Source organism: Cherax quadricarinatus, chromosome 41 (genome assembly GCF_038502225.1).
Source record: "Cherax quadricarinatus isolate ZL_2023a chromosome 41, ASM3850222v1, whole genome shotgun sequence".
In the NCBI taxonomy this organism is placed as follows: Eukaryota; Metazoa; Arthropoda; class Malacostraca; order Decapoda; family Parastacidae; genus Cherax; species Cherax quadricarinatus.
In genome coordinates, this window is record NC_091332.1 from 10214067 (window position 1) to 10239115 (window position 25049).

General features: G+C 42.5%; 1 protein-coding gene across 3 annotated transcripts in view; it reads right to left on the minus strand.

Annotated features, from left to right (window-relative positions):
• Positions 1-25049, minus strand: part of Cen (cerebellar degeneration-related protein 2-like) — a 298305-nt gene that overhangs the window by 44353 nt on the left and 228903 nt on the right. For all 3 annotated transcript variants that reach the window (XM_053786683.2, XM_070092990.1, XM_070092991.1), the window contains exon 3: positions 2512-2624. In XM_053786683.2, the coding sequence (XP_053642658.1) occupies positions 2512-2624 (113 nt within the window). The remainder of the gene's footprint in view (positions 1-2511; positions 2625-25049) is intronic.

The window sequence follows — 25049 nt, forward strand, 5'->3', positions numbered from 1 at the left end:
CTCTGACTCGTCTGAGTCTTCAGTTTCCAATTGTGACCCCTTGTGTCCCCTCTCTGGAACAACCTGTCTCTGTCTAGCTTATCTATTCCACGCAGTATTTTATATGTCGTTATCATGTCTCCCCTGACCCTCCTGTCCTCCAATGTTGTCAGTCCGATGTCCCTTAACCTTTCTTCGTAGGACATACCCCTGAGCTCCCGAACTAGCCTTGTTGCAAACCTTTGCACTTTCTCTAATTTCTTGACGTGCTTGACCAGGTGTGAGTTCCAAACTGGTGCTGCATACTCCAGTATGGGCCTGACGTACACTGTGTGTGTGGGGGAGGGGGGAGCCTGTCGGTCTCGTGTCGAATAGGTAAAATTAGTCAATTAGCAAGTACTTATTTAAAATGAAGTCCTTTCTAAAATTTTCTCTACAGGTTTAAAGATATATATTTTTCATTTATGTTAATGCATAAATTAATAATTCTCTACCAAAAGTACCTTAGAAAACTTACCTAACCTTATTATAACAAGGGCAATTTAATTTAGCTTAATCCAACTAAATATATTTTTGAGAAGTTTACAGTAATATAATAATAAACAATGAAATATATTTTTTTTCGTTAGGTTCAGAATGATTTTTGCGAAATTATTGCATACACAAATTTTCGCTTGCCTTATTCGGCAAAAAGAGCGTTGCTGTTTAAGTCAAAATCGAAAGTTTTACTTTATATATATATATATATATATATATATATATATATATATATATATATATATATATATATATATATATATTTATATATATATATGTCGTGCCTAATATGTAAAACTGGTCAATTAGCAAGAACTCATTTAAAATTAAGTACTTTCTAAAATTTTCTCTTATATGTTTAAAGATATATTTTTTTCATTAATGTTGATGTAAAAAAATTTAATTTTGCACCGAAAGGAAATTAGAAAACTTACCTAACCTTATTATAACAAGAAAAATTTATTTTAGCCTAACCCAACTAAATATATTTTAGATTTGTTTACAATAATTTAATACTAAACAAACACAGTGAAATATATTTTTTTCGTTAGGTTCAGAATGATTTTGGCGAAATTATTGCATACACAAATTTTCACTTGTCCTATATGGCAAGATGAGCGTTGCTATTTAAGCCAAGATCGCAAGTTCTGCCTATTCGGCATGACATATATATATATATAATATATATATATAATAGAAGGGGTTACTGAGATGGTTCGGACATGTGGATAAGCCGGAACAAAATAGAATGACTTCGAGAGTATAAAGCTGTAGTGGAGGGAAGGCGGGGTAAGGGTCTTCCTAGGAGATGTTGGAGGGAGGGGGTAAAAGAGGTTTTGTGTGCGAGGGGCTTGGACTTCCAGCAAGCATGCGTGTGTTAGGAGAGAATGGAGACAAATGGTTTTTAGGACTTGACGTGCTGTTGGAGTGTTTGCAGGGTAACATTTATGAAGGGATTCAGGGGTACCGGCAGGCCGGACTCGAGTCCTGGAGATAGGAAGTACAGTGCCGGCACTCTGAAGGAGGGGTATTAATGTTGCAGTTTTATAACTGTAGTGTAAGCTCGCCTCTGGCAAGACAGTGATGGCGTAAATGATGATGAAAGTTTTTCTTTCTTCTGGCCACCCTACCTTGGTGGGAAACGGCAGATGTGTTAATAAAAAAAATATAATAGTGTGGGTGTTATACATTATATACCCACTGGCTATGACTGAAGAAAAACAATAAAAAATCATGGCCAGTCGTGCTTCCAAGGTTGATTTTACCTCCTGAGAGAAATAAAAAAATTACTTAAAATTACCATGTATTACGTCTGAAACCTTGAAGAGAAATTTGACTTGGTAATACCTATGAAGAACAATATGCAGCACCTTGTACTTCCTGCGGGGAAAGAATAAAAAAAAAGTTTTAAATTTACAGGTAGAGCGTCATCTTGTTGGGCAGCAGTGACTGCAATACCGGGCACAGCATTCTTTTCAACTTGAGTATTCGTCACTCTCTTGGATGGCCCGTCCTTTCTGCCCAGGTCTTTATCATGGACCAGTAGATGACAGTTCAAGGTGACTCGTCTGGAACCTTGGTCCTACTTGATTGATTAAAGGATCATACAACACCTGAGGAACTGGAGGTAACCAGGTTTGATCTGAAGGGGAGGTTAGTTCTTATCCTTTAGATCAAAGCCCCTTCACCATCTATCAGTACTTTTCCCATTTGTTATAATTTCTAAAGGACCTGACTGTGCCATCAGTGAACATCTTTTTTTGCTGCCTCGTACCTGGAATGTGTTTACAACATACATTCCAGAGGTCAACTCGAATTATCAAATGAAACTTCTGCCTCACAACTGCCAGCAACAGTGAAGAAAAATGAAACGTTTAAGGACAAGATATAGTGGAACAGCGTTTAGCTGTGTCGAGTTTCAGGACTATTACAAACTCAACAACAGAGCGAAACGTTGTGCCAATATGTGTGTAGGTAACACTGAGACGGTCTTACCTCTATCTCCTGGAGTTGGTCTTCGATGATGGCGTGCTGATGCTTGATGTTGGCCTCTAGCTCCCGGTTCCTTTCCAGCAGGGTCTTGCCTAGTTCAGCCGCCAACTGAAGGTCTGCAAGAAAGCAAGATTAATAACATTAGCAACAGCTGCTGTTACATAACCCAAGGGCGTGGGTAATGAATTTCTTTTATGAGAGCTATCTCTCTCTCGGGGTGTGGATTGTCCTACACAACATTATCTATAGCCACTCCTCGCAATATTGTTCTGGAAGTGTTCTTGATAAAGATAAAACTGGTAACATTAGTTATGGCAAAATTATAACTACAGTTTACAAATTATTTATACATTTTGCTGTAAGCATAACGACAGATCAGACAATTTAACGCAATGAGTTATTCACCGCAGAGTGTAGACTACCGTTCGTTTGCTGATCAAGAGGCTACTCCAAGTACCAGTCCTCAGACTCTGTACACTTCTTGGTACACATTAATGACCTACAAGTCTATGTTAACAGACATGTCAAACTTCGAGAAAGTAGGGTTAGTTAAAGTTAGGCTTGGAGAAGCGGCTACTGGAATTAATCCTCAACAAAATACAAACTGGTGTACATGAGAGGTGGCTGGTGATAAGGTTTATCTCAAGAGGAAAATAACTTAATAAGGAAAGAGAGGACCTCTGATTGAATATTACACTCTAATACGGATGGCACAAACAACCTAACTGATCAAGCCGTCAACCAGGAGACTAGTCTGAGATCGGGCCGTGAACCTGCCGCTAGAGTCGCACGCAATGTATGGGATCAAAGTTGGCCAATGCAAGAAAAATCCTTAAAAAATGTAAAGAAATTTTTATAACTTTGTACACCACATATGTAAGAGCAATCTTGGAATATCCAGTGCTACCAGGAACCCCCGCGTGTTCCCAGCCCCACCACTGTAATCAAGCACGCAAGAAAGCTTGAGGTAGAGATATTTGTGTAATCAAGTTTAACTCCAGCTACTACATCTCACCTTACTTCCTAAGTTAATTGCTACAACATCTCACCTTAATTCATAAGCTAATTCCATAAATTGTATTTACCTCTGTTCATATTATAGTGATTTATAAATGTGCTAAGACTTCTATTTGCATGCCTTTTACTCTGATTCATTAACAATATTTCTGACAGTTGAAGTTCATAAGCACCTATGCGCGTGCACAGGATACATTTACATCTTTATAGTTTTTATGGGATGGCACTCAGCATTGTACCTATACATTAAACAAAATTATCTGATTTTTTTTAGCATATTTATATCTAGTTAATGAACTGAACATGTAATTCAAGTTAGTGTGAGGTGTGTAAGATGCATTATTGGTGACACGGAATCAGTAATGATCAAGGAATTAAGCTTACTGTTATTAGTAACTTTAGAACCACAAGTTCATTTAATACAGATGCCTAATTGTCAAACTAAACACTGTTCTTGTAGTCACCTGAGCAAGTAGTAGCAACAAAAGCGGATGCAGCCAGTGGGTTCATGTGTAGATTGATCAGTGTGCAGGATTTAAGATGTTTGCTGACTACCGGTTAGGAGAGCGATTTCTTACGGATAATAAAGAATTTTTGTCAATAAATAATCTGGTGGCATAAGGTTTTAAGACATTTAAGATGCGACTGTTGAAATGGTTTCAACGCACCTCTAGTTTCAGTAACAAATTATATATCTAATACTATTGAGAGGTAAAACAGTCCGTTATGGTTATTTTTTTTATTTCTGTTGTATTACTGCGAGTGCAACTTTACAGTAATAAACGTTTTGCTTCGAGTGACAGTGTCTAGCGCGGCAGTAACAATTCTCACCCACACCCCTCCCCAGCTGATGTAAAACAAACCATACCACGGGCGGGATTGAACCCGCGGTCAGAGAGTCTCAAAACTCCAGACCGTCGCGTTAGCCACTGGACCAGCTAGCCACAATAAGATTCGTCCAACTAGGTATATTTCTACACCATAAGAAGGTTAGCATAGGCACCACTGTGACCACAAATGCAAGTTTTTACAGACGAATCTCTAGCTAGCGTGGCCGTGACGAACTCTAGCTCAAGTCCCCTCAATGCCGTCAACATGACTCACGAAATCGTAATGACACGATTGCAAACAAGCCATACCACGGGCGGGATTGAACCCGTGGTCAGAGAGTCTCAAAACTCCAGACCGTCGCGTTAGCCACTTGCATTTGTGGTCACAGTGGTGCCTATGCTAACCTTCCTAGGGTGTAGAAATATACCTAGTTGGACGAATCTTATTATGGCTAGCTGGTCCAGTGGCTAACGCGACGGTCTGGAGTTTTGAGACTCTGACCGCGGGTTCAATCCCGCCCGTGGTATGGTTTGTTTGCAATCGTACCATTACGATTTCGTGAGTTATGTAGTCAGCTGCTGTAATTTAAAAGTCCATCCTCTGCTTGCTTGAAAGGTTTTACCAACAGCTTAATTTACTCGACTAAGAATAAGCTTACATCAAGTATAAATTATATATATCATGCACAATGCAAAACCATGTGAACAAATCTCGCAATTATGAACACAGCTTCAACTGTCAGCTAACACGCTAAACTGCAAGTGCTATTTCCTTCCAAGATTAATGTAGGCGCGCAAGCCGTCAAAATAACGAGAAAAAAACATGCTTAAAATTACATTATCTTACCTTGTTTGAGTAGAAGAGACGCAATAACGCTGTATCACACAACCACAATTTAAAAACCATCAAGATATTTGGTTCCTTTATTGCTCATATTAACATGCATAAAACGAACAAGTAAAATATCGTCATGGCCATAAGCATTACGAGAACGATTAAAAAAATATAGAGTAATTTAAATATGAATATTTGTTTGATACACACCTACACCCACCCACACACCTACACCCACCCACCTACACCTACACCCACCCCCACACACAAACACGTAAATAAAGAGGCAAACAGCCAAAGTACGAAATACAAACGTGGCGATATAATAATAATATAGATCAGATCATGAAGCTTGAAAGACGAAAACATAATTTAAGTTGCAAGGCTCATAACACTCATTACAAGTTTTTATAACAAATTTTATCATACAATACCCCATCACGTTTTCTGTACCACACCACATGTTTTACACGTCACGTTTTCTAATCTTTGAAATAGTAACAAATGTTCGAGTCTCACACAAGACCATCGCTGAAAAACCTTGACCTGCATTTGTTGATCCATCGCATGGCTTTACCACAAAAAAATAAATTTGAGCGTGCAAGGCTTGAGATTATCTCTCGTGTGTCTGGTCGTTGACCTCAAACAACAGAGGTCTCTGACAGATTAACTATCATGATTATTGACTCCCATGACTAATGCCAATCTATCGTGTGTATCAAAGAATATAGAATACAACTAATGTATCTCATTCATATATGCTATTTTTTGCTTTTACTCTGATAATTGTGTTCACTGCTCCGTATAAACTATACCTGACTCTTCACTGTTGTTCGATGCACGTGTTTTTGCACAGTGATAAAGAAATTGAGTAGAGGCGACAATCCTCCCAACGTTGACTCCCAACAAGGCACGTATCTTGCGAGTAATGTTTAACAACACTTCACTCAGTCACTACTAACAATTCCCGATGCTTCACTAAACAATAAGTTGCAGGAGCCGCCTACCGCTTGTCACCAAAGTTTAGGACTACTATATCTACTGTGTCAGCTTCTCATTAAGAAGTCATCCTGGCGCCGTGTCCATCACTCTCCAAAGCTCAAACAAAATTACCGTAATTTCGTTTCTCTTGTCATAATTTCGACCTGATTTATCGCTGCATTTTCTTTCTCATGATTTACAAACACGGATTTTTTCCCTTAATAAAAATGAAGGTAATAAGAGTGTGGTTGTAATGTCTTACTACACGCCCCAGTGGGTATCTTAAATAGCAAAACCCACGTTTATGGGGGCATGACGGACGCTGATTGGTCTTTGCCTGCCAAGACATACTTTGATTGGTCCTCATTATGTGAACTTGTCTGTCCCTACGCAAAATGACGCCCGCCGGTTAGTCTACCACAGATTGCTATAAATGGTCTGTCTACCACGAAATTACAAAATGTCATGATTGGTGGTAAAGTTACGTTAAGGTGAGCTGGGTAGGACGGTTTTAGTAGTGTACCACTGCAAAACTTAAGGCCAACTGAATTTAACAAAATTAAAAGGCAGAATATTGATAAATAATTTCACTTAAAAAAAAATCATCGCATAAGATATTCTCTACGGATTTATTTGACTTAGGTCGAGTGAGGGAGAAATGAGCAGCAGCCTAGTTCATGTAGGCTGCCATTAAACATCTCACCGGTGGCAAAAGATTATCACGATAAAAAACAAAAATACAGTTATATTACAAAATTAAAACAAATAAAGTTTAATACAAAATAAGAATTCAAAGAAAAATTACACACACACACGTGGAGGAGTCACGCGGTTTGAGCTCGTGTTTTGGTGGTAATTTCTGACTGTGCCGTAAGGAATAGAGTGTGGGATATAGGTGTGTGCACGCATAAGAGTGCATATAATCACTTAAGCCCCGAAAAAAGGAAATATAAGTGATCACAGAAAAGAAAACGAAGGAAATTAGTGGCTGAGTGTTATTGGGGGCCGTTGGAAGGGTGAACGGTTGTGTCAGGCCTAAATAGTGTTGCCATAATAACGCAGTGGGGTATTTGAAGAATAAGTGCGACTCAAGACCAGGGAGATAAGAGATATGTATAGATGTGTCAGTAAATACAGTGAGTGAGTGAAAAAATTAGAAGAGGTAGAGACTATAGTGCATACAGGAAGTTAGTGGAAAAATTACCGAGAAGCATCAAACTTCTTCAACTTCTGGGAGACAGGACAGACCAGCAACGTTACTGCACTGCCAGCCGCAAGTAATATTCACCTAGTTTGAGTTGCATGGGGTCAATAGTACCTGTCTCTAGCTGGAATTGGGGGTCACTCTCCTCGAGCTATCAGAATTAGAATAAGCAGCATTTACTGGTATATAATAGAATTTAGAGGTAGCGGCATGTAGGCGAAGCCTAGTGTATTTATTTTTTAATGTAATTTTAAACGCATAAGAGTACAGTGGGAACCAAGAGATTGGGTACATATACAATACATATGTAGTACATACGTGGGAAATAAGGACTATTTACATAAACATATCCACACACACTTGGTGAGAACAACTCTGCTGTTAGGCAATTGAATAGCTGTAGTGCACGCACACGCGCGCGCACACACACACACACACACACACACACACACACACACACACACACACACACACACACACACACACACACACACACACAAACAAACACAAACACACATATATATAGGATTTCACACCTTCCTGTGAAGTGACACTATAACCCTTCCTTTCCCCCCCATCTCTCTCCCTCCTCTATCTCTCTCTCTCTGTCTCTATCTCTCTCTATCTCTCCCTTTCTCTCATCCTCTCTCTCTTCCTCTCACTTTCTCTCTTCCTCTCTCTCTCTCCCTCTCTTTCTTCCTCTTCTTTTCTCTCTCTCTCAACTCCCTTGTCACTCCCCCCTCTCTCTTACCTTTTCCCTCTCTCTCACTTTCTCCCCCTTTTTACCCTTCTTTTCCCCTCCTTCTAGGCTCCCCTTCTCTCTCTCCCTCTCTCTCCCTTTTTTTTTCTTTCTCTCTCTCTTTCACTAAAAAAAAAAAAAATGGTTGGGACTTGCAGGAATCAGGGATCAGATGACAATGGTACTGGTAGGGAGGAATGGATGGAGGAACAGTGGAAAAGGATAGAGCAAGAATGGGAGAGAAAATTAGGAAAGCTTTCTGAAAAAAATGGAGAAAGAGCTCTCTGTGAAATGGGAAAAGAGGTTGGAGAAGGAGACGAAGAATTGGGAGGCACAAGTCGAAACTGCAGTAGCCAGGGTAAAGGTTCTAGAATTTGAGGTAAACAGGCTGAAGCAAGTCTCAGGGGTAGTAACAAGAGAAGACATACCATATGAAGCTGAGAGGCTGAACAGGAAGGAAGGAGATTTGAATTATGCTAAGGTCATATCAGCCTGCAAAGAAGGGCCAGGGAGTGAATGGGAAGAGCAGATGGAGAGGGAGATAGGTTGAATGCTGAGGCACAACCATGCTACCAAGAGCCAATGGAAAAAAATCAAGGGAGAAAATGACCACATACAGACAGGAACCAGAGTCACAGAGGGAGAGGCAATGGGAGGAGGAAAGGGCAAAATCAGTGATTACCCATGGGCTTCGGGAGAGAGAGGAAAGGACACACACTGAAAGACAGCAGGAAGAAAGAAAGGAGATTGAGAAAATCATCACGGAAATAGGGGGAGAAGACATGGATGAGATTGTAAATTTTCAGAGAATAGGGGGGTACTTGAAGGGGAGAAACCGACCGATCAAGCTGATTCTCAGGACAGAAGCAGTGCGGAACAGGATCCTCCAAGAGAAACCACGGTTGAAAAGCTCAGAAGAGTACAAGGTGTTCCTAGACAGAGACAGAACACGAACAGAGAGACAGCAGCTGAGGGAGAGGACAAAAAAGCAAAAGGAGCTAGGAAAGGAGACAAGGATGGAACCAGCAGAGGTCAGTCAGAGCAGAACAGAGCAGCAAGGGCAAGCACACACACAACTATCCTCAGAACCCCACAACCTATCACACCATCCCAACACACAATACAATCCATACCCACAGCTTCCACCCAACCCCCAACCATAGAATCCCACAGTATGCTACCAGGTCTCCCACCCCAACAGGCCCCCCAAACCACAGTGTTGGAAAGGAAACTGAAGGTATGGTACACAAACGCTGATGGAATAACAAACAAGTGGGAGGAGTGGCACGAAAGAGTCAAAGAGGCATCACCAGACATCATAGCGATCACAGAAAACAAGCTTACAGGTATGATAACAGATGCCATCTTTCCAGCAGGATACCAGATCCTGAGAAAAGACAGAAGGAACAGGGGGGGTGGAGGAGTGGCATTGCTGATCAAACACCAATGGAATTTTGATGAGCTGGAGAGAGGAGACAGCGGAGAAGAAAGTGATTACATAGCGGGAACGCTTCACTCTGGTGGTCCCAAGGTGATAACTGCAGTGATGTATAACCCACCACAGAACAGCAGGAGGCCAAGGCAAGAGTATGACGAGAGCAATAGAGCGATGGTTGACACACTGGCTGCAGTGGCCAGAAGAGCTCATGCATGCAGGGCAAAGCTACTGATCATGGGTGACTTTAACCACAAGGAGATCGACTGGGAGAACTTGGAGCCACATGGGGGCCAAGATACATGGAGGGCTAAGATGATGGAGGTGGTATTGGAAAACTTCATGTACCAACACGTAAGGGACACTACAAGAGAGATAGGAGAGGATGAACCAGCAAGACTGGACTTAGTATTCACCTTGAGTAGTGCAGATATTGAGGACATCACATATGAAAGACCCCTTGAGGCCAGCGATCATGTGGTTTTGAGCTTCGAATACACAGTAGAGCTACAAGTGGAGGGGGAAGCAGGAAGGCCAGGACAAATGAAACCAAACTACAGGAAAGGGGACTACACAGGAATGAGGAACTTCCTGAATGAGGTTCAGTGGGACAGAGAACTGGCAGGGAAGCCAGTTAATGAGATGATGGAATATGTAGCAACAATGTGCAAGGAGGCTGAGGAGAGGTTTATACCCAAGGGTAACAGGAATAATGAAAAAGCCAGGATGAGCCCATGGTTCACCCAAAGATGCAAGGAGGCAAAAACCAAGTGTGCTAGGGAATGGAAGAAATATAGAAGGCAAAGGACCCAGGAGAATAAGGAGAGCAGTCGTAGAGCCAGAAACGAATATGCACAGATAAGAAGGGAGGCCCAGCGTCAATATGAAAACGACATAGCAGCAAAAGCCAAATCTGACCCAAAGCTGTTATACAGCCACATCAGGAAGAAAACAACCGTCAAGGACCAGGTAATCAGGCAAAGGAAGGAAGGAGGAGAGACAAGAAATGACCGTGAAGTATGTGAGGAACTCAACAAGAGATTCAAAGAAGTGTTCACAGAGGAGACAGAAGGGGCTCCAGAAAGACGGAGAGGTGGGGTACACCACCATGTGCTGGACACAGTACACACAACCGAAGAAGTGAAGAGGCTTCTGAGTGAGCTAGATACCTCAAAGGCAATGGGGCCAGATAACATCTCTCCATGGGTCCTGAGAGAGGGAGCAGAGGCGCTGTGTGTACCCCTAACAACAATATTCAATACATCTATCGAAACAGGGAGATTGCCTGAGGCATGGAAGACAGCAAATGTAGTCCCAATCTTTAAAAAAGGAGACAGACATGAAGCACTAAACTATAGACCAGTGTCACTGACATGTATAGCATGCAAAATCATGGAAAAGATTGTCAGGAGAAGAATGGTGGAACATCTAGAAAGGAATGATCTCATCACCAGCAGACAACATGGTTTCAGAGATGGGAAATCCTGTGTCACAAACCTACTGGAGTTCTATGACATGGTGACAGCAGTAAGACAAGAGAGAGAGGGGTGGGTGGATTGCATTTTCTTGGACTGCAAGAAGGCGTTTGACACAGTACCACACAAGAGATTAGTGCAAAAACTGGAAGACCAAGCAGGGATAACAGGGAAGGCACTGCAATGGATCAGGGAATACTTGTCAGGAAGACAGCAGCGAGTAATGGTACGTGGCAGGTGTCAGAGTGGGCACCTGTGACCAGCGGGGTCCCACAGGGGTCAGTCCTAGGACCAGTGCTGTTTCTGGTATTTATGAACGACATGACGGAAAGAATAAACTCCGAGGTGTCCCTGTTTGCAGATGACGTGAAGTTGATGAGAAGAGTTTAGTCGATCGAAGACCAGGCAGAACTACAAAGGGATCTGGATAGGCTGCAGACCTGGTCCAGCAACTGGCTCCTGGAGTTCAATCCCACCAAGTGCAAAGTCATGAGGATTGGGGAAGGGCAAAGAAGACCGCAGATGGAGTACAGTCTAGGGGGCCAGAGACTACAAACATCACTCAAGGAAAAAGATCTTGGGGTGAGTATAACACCAGGCACATCTCCTGAAGTGCACATCAACCAAATAACTGCTGCAGCATATGGGCGCCTGGCAAACCTCAGAACAGCATTCCGACATCTTAATAAGGAATCGTTCAGGACCCTGTACACCGTGTACGTTAGGCCCATATTGGAGTATGCGGCACCAGTTTGGAACCCACACCTAGCCAAGCATGTAAAGAAACTAGAGAAAATGCAAAGGTTTGCAACAAGACTGGTCCCAGAGTTAAGAGGTATGTCCTATGAGGAGAGGTTAAGGGAAATCAACCTGACGACACTGGAGGACAGGAGAGATAGGGGGGACATGATAACGACTTACAAAATACTGAGAGGAATTGACAAGGTGGACAAAGACAGGATGTTCCAGAGACTGGACACAGCAACACGGGGACACAGTTGGAAGCTGAAGACACAGATGAATCAAAGGGATGTTAGGAAGTATTTCTTCAGCCACAGAGTAGTTAGGAAGTGGAATAGTTTGGGAAGCGATGTAGTGGAGGCAGGATCCATACATAGCTTTAAGCAGAGGTACGATAAAGCTCATGGTTCAGGGAGAGTGACCTAGTAGCGACCAGTGAAGAGGCGGGGCCAGGAGCTTGGACTCGACCCCTGCAACCTCAACTAGGTGAGTACACACACACACACACACTTCAGATACAAAAGTTACAACAGAAAATAGAGTTCAAATTAAAAAAAAAAAATTTTACATCAAGAAATGGAGGCTTTATTTAGGTTTAACATTTTTATTTGATATTAACGGATGACGACATGATTTAAATATTCAATTTCAACTTCACAGAGGGTGTTCGCTGAGAATAAAGTTTAAGACAACGAAGCCACAAGAATGTCAGGAAATATTTCTTCATTCTTCGGGTAATACGTGGAATGTGCTGATGAAAAAATGTAAATTAGATACATAGTTTCAAGGTATGACAGGCTCACTGAGACTAGGCACTAAAAAATGCAAGTCGATTCTAAGAGGCGGGGCCAAGAGCTGAATCACAGGGACACTAGGAAATACTTGTAGTCTGAGGTTAGCATGTAGAGTGAACCAGATATCACGGTGGTGGGGACCAGCATCACACACAGTAATAACTGTTATAATAGTTGAAAGAGAGGACCCCCCTCCCTTTAAATACACCAAGGCAATTCAAGCTCATACGATTAAATTTACAGTTAAATATATATATAGCTCAAGGCTAAAAGTAAAAAGCATCTGCAAAAGAAAGAAGGAAGGAGAGCAGTTTTTGTAGCGGTAATAGAAGGTAATACCATCGTTTAGTAATGTGCAATGGTGAACCTGTTCAACCTAACACTTTCCTTACTTTTTAATATCTTACAAGTTTATGATATAATCTGTGTCTAGGGTTGCTGGATTATAAACTTCATAATACCTATTTAGGCAGACATTGTTTTTTATATATATTTAAAATAAAACTATAATAACTATAAACAAAGGCAAAGAAACAGCATCAGTGACCAAGTCACGTGACCTCTTCAGGTAGAGTGAGCAAGATACTCGCCAGTTAACTACCACGAGGCAGCCTTGAACTGACCTCACTGATCTGACCATAACTAGTAACTAGACTGCCAAAAAGTTATGCAGAGATTACCACTGATTTGAGTGCAAATTAGTCTGTTAAAATTAAATCGGTCTTCCGATAACTAAGCTTATAACTACACAATTACTTAATTCTACAAAAAGCGTCTTTATATAATATTAAAAGTTTAACGTTTTTTAACTGTTTAAAGTCTATTCTGCTGTTGCTATCACATACATAACGACACAGTACCACTCTAACTGCCTATTTTGCATACCTTTTATGTATACTTTTATTCAAACTTCTTCCAGTTTCTTCAATTACACCTTTTCCAGACACTGCTTGCAATTTAGAAAATACACACCTTTGTCCAAGCTGTCTTGAGTTTAGTGTCAACCACTAATCTGCTGATGACATTTTATGTAATACATTATGTTAAGATTGACGTACATGTACGAATGAGAGAGAAAATTTTAACCCCCGATGGGTATACTGGTAAATCCTTTTGAGACTTATAAAGATATTCAGATCCAAATTAAATCACGAAATGTTACCTTTTTTAATACAAATGAATTTACAGACTAAGAGATGTTACCTTGTTATAATACCGCAAAACATTTCAAACTCAAACTAAGGTATAATAATACCCCCTGTAATGCGACCTACAACAGTCGACTAACACCCAGGTACCTACTTACTGCTAGGTGAACAGGAACAAGAGGTGTAAGGAAACATGCCACCCGTGCCAGGTATCGAACTATGGTCCCTGAGTATGTGAGCTAAGGATGCTATAATGAATATTCGCTGTGTAATTATTGAAGCTAAAATACGAATATGTAGTGCGGATGACAAGAAACAGATGATTGCTGATGTTATGAATGAAAAGAAGTTGGATGTCCTGGCCCTAAGCGAAACAAAGCTGAAGGGGGGTAGAGAGTTAGAGCAAAGGAAGGGGTAGCAGTAATGTTAAATGATCAGTATGGAAGGAGAAAAGAGAATATGTGGATTAAAGTAAAGGTTGGATGCGAGAAGTGGGTCATAATAAGCGTGTATGCACCTGGAGAAGAGAGGAATGCAGAGGAGAGAGACAGACTTTGGGAGATGTTAAGTGAATGTATAGGAGCCTTTGAACCAAGTGAGAGAGTAATTGTGGTAGGGGACTTGAATGCTAAAGTAGGAGAAACTTTTAGAGAGGGTGTGGTAGGTAAGTTTGGGGTGCCAGGTGTAAATGATAATGGGAGCCCTTTGATTGAACTTTGTATAGAGGTAAATATAATATATGGAGAAAAAGAGAGAAGTTAAGAGAGTGGTGAAGCAATGTAAAAAGAGAGCAAATGAGAGAGTGGGTGAGATGTTATCAACAAATTTTGTTGAAAATAAGAAAAAGTTTTGGAGTGAGATTAACAAGTTAAGAAAGCCTATCTCGATATACTGTATCGCTTCCCTAAATAAAAAACTTTGTTTTTGCATATACATTTTATACAATGCTACGCCCAAGAATTAAACTTAACACGGAAAATAAGATCACTTAATAATAAAGATCTAAAATTTGTTGCAGTTGAGTTTCTTGAAGGTTTACGCTAAGCTTCGTCATGTGCTTCAACAATAAGACTCATGGATCAATGTGGTTGCTCGTGGCTTCGGTGACAACGTACCCACCTCTCACAATGAGGAACCAGGGATCGTTCCTTGGCACGGATGAGACGTTGAACGTGTTTCCTTTCACCTGCTGTCCCTGTTCACCTAGCAGTAAGTAGGTACCTGGGTGTTAATACTGGGGTAGAAGATAAAAGATACCAATAACAGTCCCGATGAGGCACTGAGTTTCATGGGTTATCTTGGATGGCTAACACTCCGGGTTAAAAATTTGAAAAAAATCTTATCTAACCAACACAGCGAAGTGGCTTTTTTCCTCTACACGAGTCTTCCCTCGTAACAAGAAGGCGCGACGACTCCCGTTTTGTCCTAACACTGCGTAGCTGAAGGGACATCATCAATCTCCTATTTTTTTTTATTTAACTTTTGTACAAGGTTATTTTTTACGGTGGGCTTGCATAGTAAATTATATAAAAATTAACCGTCCTAGGACAAGGAGCTTTCTATATAGAAGTATACAACTTATGTCAGCTAGGCCTGTATACCTTGTCCATGTACTCGTAGAAATAGATTATTATTATTATTATTATTATTATTATTATTATTATTATTTTTTAAGGAACTCAACCTTCAAGTCAAAGAGAAGAATCATGTTCACGACATACAAAATACTCAAGCGTATTAGATAAAATTAGTAATAAGCTGTGACGCAAGAAGACAGATTCACGGGGCAGACAGCAGCTAATGAACCATAGGAACGGTAGAAAATTCGTTTTTTGGTCTCAACTGGGGTGAGTCATGGAACGAATTAAAGGGAGATGTGAATAAAATATCAGGTTTAGTAACGGGTATAATCATGCCCTGGAGGCTACGAAGCAGTGAAGCCTGTAGATAGTAATGAAGAGACGGGACCAGGATCTATGACTCGACCTTTCCAAACAACTAGGTGAGTATGTCTACACATACGTGCTGACACACATTGAAACATTCAACACAATACAGTCAGTACAGTTACATTTAATTATGTCTGGCGACGTATATTTGCGAGGGAGCTTGTGAATACGACGTAACGGAGTGGTGGTAGCGACCTCTCTTAAGTGTGAGAGCTGTCATGACCTCAGTACAACCCCTCGTGTAGGAGCACTGTGGCTGCTCCTGACCCTGCTTTCTGAGGGTCAATACAGTTCAACACACCAGGGATACACACAAGTTTATCTTGTGAGATGAAGGAAGTTGCAAAGTATCCAAGATTGAGTTGATTTATAAAGTAACCAAGATCGACTGATTTGATTTCAGAAGCAGAACCAATTAGTCATTTAGTTTAATAAACAATTTTTTTCTAACATGCTACTAACAAGAGTGGTGCTGATCAATAAACTACTGAACATTACCAACTACTCTCGTGATGATTCACTCTCATTAAAGAAATCACCACAAGATTTAAGACTTTTGCTTCGAGAGTCGAGTTTATTGATCAGCACCACTCTTGTGAGTGAACATACAGACATGAAATCACTACATCACACAACAAATAGTCGACACATCATTGGTAGTGTCAACCTCCATCCTTAACGGTTTGAACACACAGGTATCACTATCTATACATCTAAGGGTCTTCGTATCTACACCTTTACAAATTGTCATCATCTAATGCAACTTTTATTATTACTCACTCCACAATCACTATAAATTCATTTCAAGTCGTTGAACGTTAAGTTGCAACCAATTTTGACGAAAGGAGAAATAACCTTATCATTTATGCACCATCCAAAAAAAATGTGCTGGGTTCTAAGTCTTGTGAGCCCTGTGTGGGGAGAGTGCCACACCTGGCGGAGATGGTGTCACTACATCAGGGCAAAAACCCCACGACCGGCTTGGGAACACAAGCCAGCAATAACGACGTACCATGACGGATCAACCAAAGCAGTAAGTGCCATGTCACGCCACGTACAACGATGCGACTGTGAAGGATTAACGAATATTAAATGATGAAGCATCAGGTTAGATCATTATTCTCAGAAAGAGTAACGAAGACTTCAAACCAAGTGTCAGAAATAGGTGCTCCTGACAGTTTGAGAATCACAAGGTGACATCAGAGATCACACGAAATTTGCGCTAGGTAGTCACATCCATCATGGGTAACACAAAAAGTAACCCATAAAAACTATAGCGTTGTGGTGCGGCGTAGCAGGTGAGTTCACCTACTCCCCAGGACCTTCCCTCAACCCCTTTCTCTCCCTACCACAAATAGACCCCTTGTCTTGCATTAAATCTTCCACACAAGGAAGGTGGCTATATTCTGCGCCTGGTGGCACTTCCACCTCGCCCCTTGCATCACCATGGTACATCCAGCACAACTCTGGTTCAGTAGAGGTCAACCTCCGAAGCTTGGTCTTCACGTATCCACGGAATTCCCGAGGTTAACTCCACCACTCCCTTTACAAACCCACAACGAAATAAAAAGTTTCCTGCTGAAGAAGAATAGGCAACGCCTATTGTTTAGGATCAGCTAGTAGCAGTCACTGCTTTATAATAGCAGAGTTAGACCCTGTGCTGGACCAGAGAGCCAGGCCCAGGATTGAACCACAGTCAGGCCCAGTCTTGAACCACAGAGCCAGGCCCAGGATTGAACCACAGTCAGGCCCAGTCTTGAACCACAGTCAGGCCCAGTCTTGAACCACAGAGCCAGGCCCAGGATTGAACCACAGAGCCAGGCCCAGTCTTGAACCACAGAGCCAGGCCCAGTCTTGAACCACAGTCAGGTCCAGTCCTGAACCACAGAGCCAGGCTCAGTCTTGAACCACAGAGCCAGGCCCAGTCTTGAACCACAGAGCCAGGCCCAGTCTTGAACCACAGTCAGGTCCAGTCCTGAACCACAGAGCCAGGCCCAGTCTTGAACCACAGAGCCAGGCCCAGTCTTGAACCACAGAGCCAGGCCCAGTCTTGAACCACAGAGCCAGGGCCAGTCTTGAACCACAGTCAGGTCCAGTCCTGAACCACAGAGCCAGGTTCAGTCTTGAACCACAGAGCCAGGCCCAGTCTTGAACCACAGTCAGTTCCAGTCTTGAACCACAGAGCCAGGCTCAGTCTTGAACCACAGAGCCAGGCCCAGTCTTGAACCACAGTCAGGTCCAGTCCTGAACCACAGAGCCAGGCCCAGTCTTGAACCACAGAGCCAGGCCCAGTCTTGAACCACAGAGCCAGGCCCAGTCTTGAACCACAGAGCCAGGCCCAGTCTTGAACCACAGTCAGGTCCAGTCCTGAACCACAGAGCCAGGTTCAGTCTTGAACCACAGAGCCAGGCCCAGTCTTGAACCACAGTCAGTTCCAGTCTTGAACCACAGAGCCAGGCTCAGTCTTGAACCACAGAGCCAGGCCCAGTCTTGAACCACAGTCAGGTCCAGTCCTGAACCACAGAGCCAGGTTCAGTCTTGAACCACAGAGCCAGGCTCAGTCTTGAACCACAGAGCCAGGCTCAGTCTTGAACCACAGAGCCAGGCTCAGTCTTGAACCACAGAGCCAGGCTCAGTCTTGAACCACAGAGCCAGGCTCAGTCTTGAACCACAGAGCCAGGCTCAGTCTTGAACCACAGAGCCAGGCTCAGTCTTGAACCACAGAGCCAGGCCCAGTCTTGAACCACAGAGCCAGGTTCAGTCTTGAACCACAGAGCCAGGCTCAGTCTTGAACCACAGAGCCAGGCTCAGTCTTGAACCACAGAGCCAGGCCCAGTCTTGAACCACAGAGCCAGGTTCAGTCTTGAACCACAGAGCCAGGCTCAGTGTTGAACCACAGAGCCAGGCTCAGTGTTGAACCACAGAGCCAGGCTCAGTGTTGAACCACAGAGCCAGGCTCAGTGTTGAACCACAGAGCCAGGCTCAGTGTTGAACCACAGAGCCAGGCTCAGTCTTGAACCACAGAGCCAGGCCCAGTGTTCAGATATACACAACATATTCTACTAATTCGTTTCTCTTCAAGTTGTATCTTATTAAAACTGGCGAAGCAACAGTTTGCGTTCAAACGTTTATATATTGAAATATATTAACTGTGTCATTACACTTCTATTAAAACCATGTTCCAGTTCTTGACCCATCTCGTGTATCGTACGCTCTAGAGACCCATCTCGTGTACCGTATGCTCTACGCATCTCTTGTACGGTAAGCTCTACCCATCTCTAAGCTTAATCTCCCAGCATCACTGGCGTCCTTGGGGAAAAGTCAGCATCGTTGATGAATCTCCTAGACCACATGTGCATTTCTCAAGGAACACACAAGGTAGCTAATGCTACTTGCGCACCTTTAAGAGGTGTTGAAGTACAGAGCATCCACCTTCTGAGCCCACTTCCGGCTCCCTCCTCATCAGTGACTCGCAAATCGCCTCTTTTCAGCGTTTAATTAATTTTCCGTTAAATTGCTAACTCGTTTTCTCTCGTAATTTTTCTTAACCACGTTCTAGGAAGACAATCACCAATGCATGACATTCCGCATAATTTTTATTTTCACTTGACAATTTCTTGCAATCTACAGCCGCTGCCAGTTCGATAAATTGCTTATTGAGGAGTTAAAAGTTTAAGAGATTGGTGACATTAAAAGTTGTTTCAGTGTTTAGTAATACGAAGGTTCGGACTGCCATGTATGGAGGTCACTGAAGGCAGAACTATCTTCCCCCTTAAGTATAAATATCCAGTACACAACTGCTTGAATTTATGGCTCTGAAAAAAATGGTACGGTGATACCGACAAGATGTGGCGGAACGTTTCTTCTAATAAATGTCCTGAACTGTACATAAATGTATTTTTTCCACAATTTATTACTGTATTTCCATGAAGAGGTAAGCCCGTGGTGGAGGCTCCAGCATTCCTTGTGACGGGTATTTTATTAAAGTCAAATACTCGGTGTCAGATAAAAAAAAAAATAAAATCAGGACCTAAGCATTGATCAGTGTCCCGGGAATTACACTGGTGACTGTGGATACTAATTTGATGAGGTTGAATTCTTTAGCAGATAGTGAATGAAATGCATTAGTCAACAACTGTAGATTGTACAGAGTTGCCGATCACTTGTAGCAGATGCCCATGGATGAAGGCCATGTGCCCAAGCCGCCATCTACAAAGAATCGTGTTAGTGATAATACATTTTACGTGATTCTAATTCCCAACGATAATACATTTTACGTGATTCTAATTCCCAACGATAATACATTTTACGTGATTCTAATTCCCAACAAAGGATTGCTTGACTCACAGCGCAGAGGCCATAACAGTAATGATGATCGCGCACCTTCATGGGTGCAGTATTACCATAGCAGACCCAGTGAGATGCAGCGCATCCCTCATCTGATGGGCTTTTTGTGAAGTAGTGTTTGTGTAAGCTGGCCGGGATCTGAGTGTTCTTTGGAAATTACCTTAAACAAAATTAGAAACACTGTCTACATGCCGAAAATCGAATTCTGAACGGTTATTGTGCTACTTGGTCTGTTAAATTCCCACATTCTGAGAGGAATCATATCATGGTATATTCTTCAGAACTTCCATTTAAAGTTAAATTCAGTATTTTGTGACTTATAAATTCACCTAAAACCGGTAATCTCTGAAATAAAATCTTTTAAGAATTACCTACTTTTTTGTAGTTGTAATACAGGAAGACACGATAGAAATATGAGCGGTTATAAAAGTTTTGCTTCTCGTGTTTTCAACGTTATATTTGTATGAACGTTTGTATAAACATTTGCATAAATAATGTGATTATCTGATAAAGGCTTAACATTTATCTGAGTAATCCTCAGAGGAAAGCGCACAGCTCGACGATAATGGGACAGCTTGATCACGATGGATAGCATCACATGCACGGGTCAATGGGAATGAACCCGAAGAAGGGAGGCGAACCTCCATGTGAAATGGAGGGGGACCTCCAAGGAGAGGAGAGGCGGGTATCTAACGAGAGTCTTGGAGGGAAAGGAGGGGGCAGGCAGTAGCCTGTAACAGTCAAGCAGCTATTATACACTTAGCTTGGTAGTGGTGGTGGAGCAACAATAGCGGGCTCACTTCACTTTCCACTGCATCAATTACTGTTATGCATTGTATCTGCTGGAGTCCTTTCTCTTCGGAGGCAGGAAAGTGCTTCAACGTCGCCTCCTGCTTTCCCACACTTAACAACCACGACACACACATTAACATGATAATCTGCATACAAAATGTCTACCTCACTTGGCGACTACTAGCTAACCAAGAGGCTGCAGAGTGAATGGTTTGAGGAGGAGGAACTACATCAGTTCCTGGGTGTTGTATGTCAGTGTACGAGTCGTTTACTGTCAAGCCTTCCCCACCTTGGGATTATTATCAAGGCGGAACCAGACGCACGTTCGCCACAAATTTGTAAATTCCTGTTCAAGGGATTTCTCTACGGGATACTTACCCCTCCCCCCACCATTACTTTTTAAAAAACTTTATAACTACTTAACGTATTGCTGTGTAACCTGCAACAATAATCTAACAGTCAATATATACTTAGGCATTTGTCGGCTATTCTAAGGTCTCACTTTCGGCAAGGATCTAAGGGGCCCCATTTGCATATATGCTCCAATTTCTTGAATCAAGTCTAAATGCTCCCCATGAATTTAATAATAATAATAATAATTGGGTTATCCTAAGTTAATAATTATGTTGTGGGTGGTTAATAATGCGAACATTTTCATCCCCACAGTATGTCCAACAGCCCAGCACTCACATTAAGCATGGTACGCCATGACACTGTGCAATAATTACTTGAGAATAGACCCACTTGCCAAGCACTAGGTGCCTGTGTTGTGGTAGTCACCAGCCTCACTGAACCACAGGCATCTTGTGGACGCTCTCGCCACCATCATCACCCATCACCACCCACCAGGTGAGGAAAGAACAGGGGGGAGGGAAGAACAGGAGAAGAAGGTGCAGCAAGCGAGGGAAGAGCAGGATAACAAAAAAATAAGGAAGGGTATGGGAAAAATGAGCAGGAGAAAGCGAAGAAGCAGGGAAGAGGACGAGAACAGATGAAAAATAAAAAGGGAGAAATAACAATAATAAATAATAAGAAAAGGAAGAAGATAAAAATAAAGGTAGTGGTGATGATGAGAGGTGGTAGGTGGTGGCGATGATGAGTGGTAATGGTGAAGTGTGGTAGTTGTAGTGGGTTTTGGAAGATGGCTGTGGTGGCGGTGGTGATGGAGTACCACCCCAATCACCAAAATAATTATCCTCCTCCCCCCTCCATCACCACCTCATGCGTCAAGAAGGAACTCTGCTGTGATGGGAAAACACATTTGTGCCAGCATGTAAGCACCACCAACGAGAAGAACTCAAGGAACCTATCGTGGTGGTCATTAACCAAGCATTTATAATTCCATAAACTACCACCAGGGAGTGAGGGAGGTGCAGGGAGGGAGTGAGGGAGGTGCAGGGAGGGAGTGAGGGAGGTGCAGGGAGGGAGGGAGGTGCAGGGAAGGCGTCGAAAGACACCAGTAACCCAGTACAGTGAGAGAGCACATGGGAAAGCCAGATCGTAAAGCACTTGAAAGTTCTCATCTCGGCTCTCTGGTTGAGGACTATCTGCTACCATCTCGACTAAAGACTATCATCATCTCCGTGAAGCAGAAGGCTCTCTCACCACTCTCCGGCATTTTTAAAAAGAGGAATAAAAATATCGTATCATAATGGATAAAATGCATGGAATTTCAAGTGTAGACAGGAATGGGTGGAAGCCATCAGCTGCAACTATCTCTTCGACAACAATATATAATACTCTTAACAATTATTACTCAAGTTACTTCACTGACACCCACACTAGTTCTACTTCTAAATACAGTTATTTCTACACCTAGCTGTGCTACAGGTGAACATGAACAAGTAGACATCCTGAGTCACTTGGAAACCTTCACAACATGTGAAGGGCCTCTACCCAGAGAAGACTGAGGAGTACATTCCTATAGTGTTCTGTAGCTCGGTTGGTAGCGCACTCGCCTCACACACTGAGTGTCCGTGGTTCGATCCCAAGTACAAGTGAAAATATTGGGAGTGTTTTCTTACACTTGCTGTCCCTGTTCACCTAGCCGACTGGTGTGGGTGGCATCCTGGGGGACAAGATTAACAACCCAAGTTGCCCGAAACGCTCTTCATAACCAGAGACTCTCTATATAGTATATCACTGATGTCAGCTAGCTCTGTATAAGTTGTATCATGTGCTTGTAAAAATAAATATTATTGGTATTATTATATTATGCGCAGTGCACGTCCAGCCGAGTCTCAAGAAAACGATCTTGAGACCAACAAATTCAGCGGGGAGACTACTGCAGTGTTCAACAACAACTCTCATATCTCGAAGCTTCAAAACGTTCGTTTCGTGTTACACTGTACTTTACAAAGATCCCCATGCTTCAGGATACTGACCTTGTTTAATATCCTGATGGTTTGTACGAGGTTAATTGTAACCTCCGTTTTCTGAATGAATAATGAATATGTGCTTACCTATCTGTGGTTGCAGGGGTCGATTCACAGCTACTGACTTCCTGTGCGTGGTGTGTGTGTGGGGGGGGGTATGTGTATGTGGTGTGTGTGTGTGTGTGTGTGTGTGTGTGTGTGTGTGTGTGTGTGTGTGTGTGTGTGTGTGTGTGTGTGTGTGTGTGTGTGTGTGTGGGGTGAGGTGTGTGTGTGTGTGTGTGTGTGTGTGTGTGTGTGTGTATGTGGTGAGGTGTGTGTGTGTGTGTGTGTGTGTGTGTGTTTGTGTGTGTGTGTGTGTGTGTGTGTGTGTGTGTGTGATGTGAGTGATGTGAGTGATGTGAGTGATGTGAGTGATGTGAGTGATGTGAGAGAGAGAGAGAGAGAGAGAGAGAGAGAGAGAGAGAGAGAGAGAGAGAGAGAGAGAGAGAGAGAGAGAGAGAGAGAGAGAGAGAGAGAGAGAGAGAGAGAGATTGAGATTTACCTGTGAACATTCCATCACGTCACTTTTGTTCATGTGTAACATCTTGCCGCGGATCAACACTGCACGATACACCAGCCATTTCATGTTGAGAGAGAGAATGGTAAGGAAAACAAATATGTGGGAGAAGAAACAAGGCATGGAAGGTTAGATTATTACATTCATGGGGTGAGCGTTAAGCCCGTATGGGTCATACTGCCTGGGGAATTGGAAGGCATTCACGGAATTGGTACACAGCTCTAATTCCTTACATCACGAACCCCTCACCAGCATCAAGGAACCTCCACTGAGGGAAGGAGAGAAGGGGGAAGACGAGGAATAGGTAGAAGAGGGGTACGAGAAAGAGAGGTAGGAGGATGAGGGTTGGAGAAGGAAGGGGGGGGGAGAGAGAGAGAGAGAGAGAGAGAGAGAGAGAGAGAGAGAGAGAGAGAGAGAGAGAGAGAGAGAGAGAGAGAGAGAGAGAGAGAGAGAGAGAGAGAGACAGAGAGAGAGAGAGAGACAGAGAGAGAGAGAGAGAGAGAGAGAGAGAGAGAGAGAGAGAAGAGAGAGAGAGAGAGAGAGAGAGAGAGAGAGAGAGAGAGAGAAGGGGGGATATTGTGAGGTGGTAGTTAGGGCACGTGAGGGAGGGGAGGGACTGACGTAAAAACTTGATCACATCAGCGTGAGCCACCGCATCAGACTAGACAACGCTAGCTCCTCCATTCATCAGTGAATTTCGACAACTTTTACTCACGCACGTGGTGTACACTGCGGCCGCCACCACCAATCACTCTCCTAATATTGTTCTCTTGGCAAACTTACAGTCTGCCCTTATTTACTTTGTATTTATATAACACTGGACATAATATAGGCAAGTTTCAGTTTCTGCGCGATCCGAAAAAACGTATTCCCCGTATCTTCAATGTATGCAAAATGAAAAGTACTGTGCGGCCTGACTTTTACTGTATTGAAACCAGCACTGAAGATTTGAAACCAATAAGAAGAGGCATTAACAAGTTATCAAACGGAAAGTAATATGCCAGTTTCTTCGATAAAGACAGTAATTTTGTGTTGAAAATGGTGTAAAATACCGACACGTTGATGATTAAGATATATGTGCAACAGTTGGTTATCTTTATTGTTGAAGCGTTGCACCTACACAGTAGACTTCTTCAGTCAAATGCAGAGGCACCAGGTGTAGTAGACTGAAGAAGTCTACTGTGTAGCCGAAACGTTTCAACAATAAAGATACCCAACTGTCGCACACGTGTCTTAATCACACAGTAATTTCCATCCACAGAGTCCAAAATCAATTTGAAACGGATACCAAGATAAAACCATGACTCTTAAAGCTATCAGACA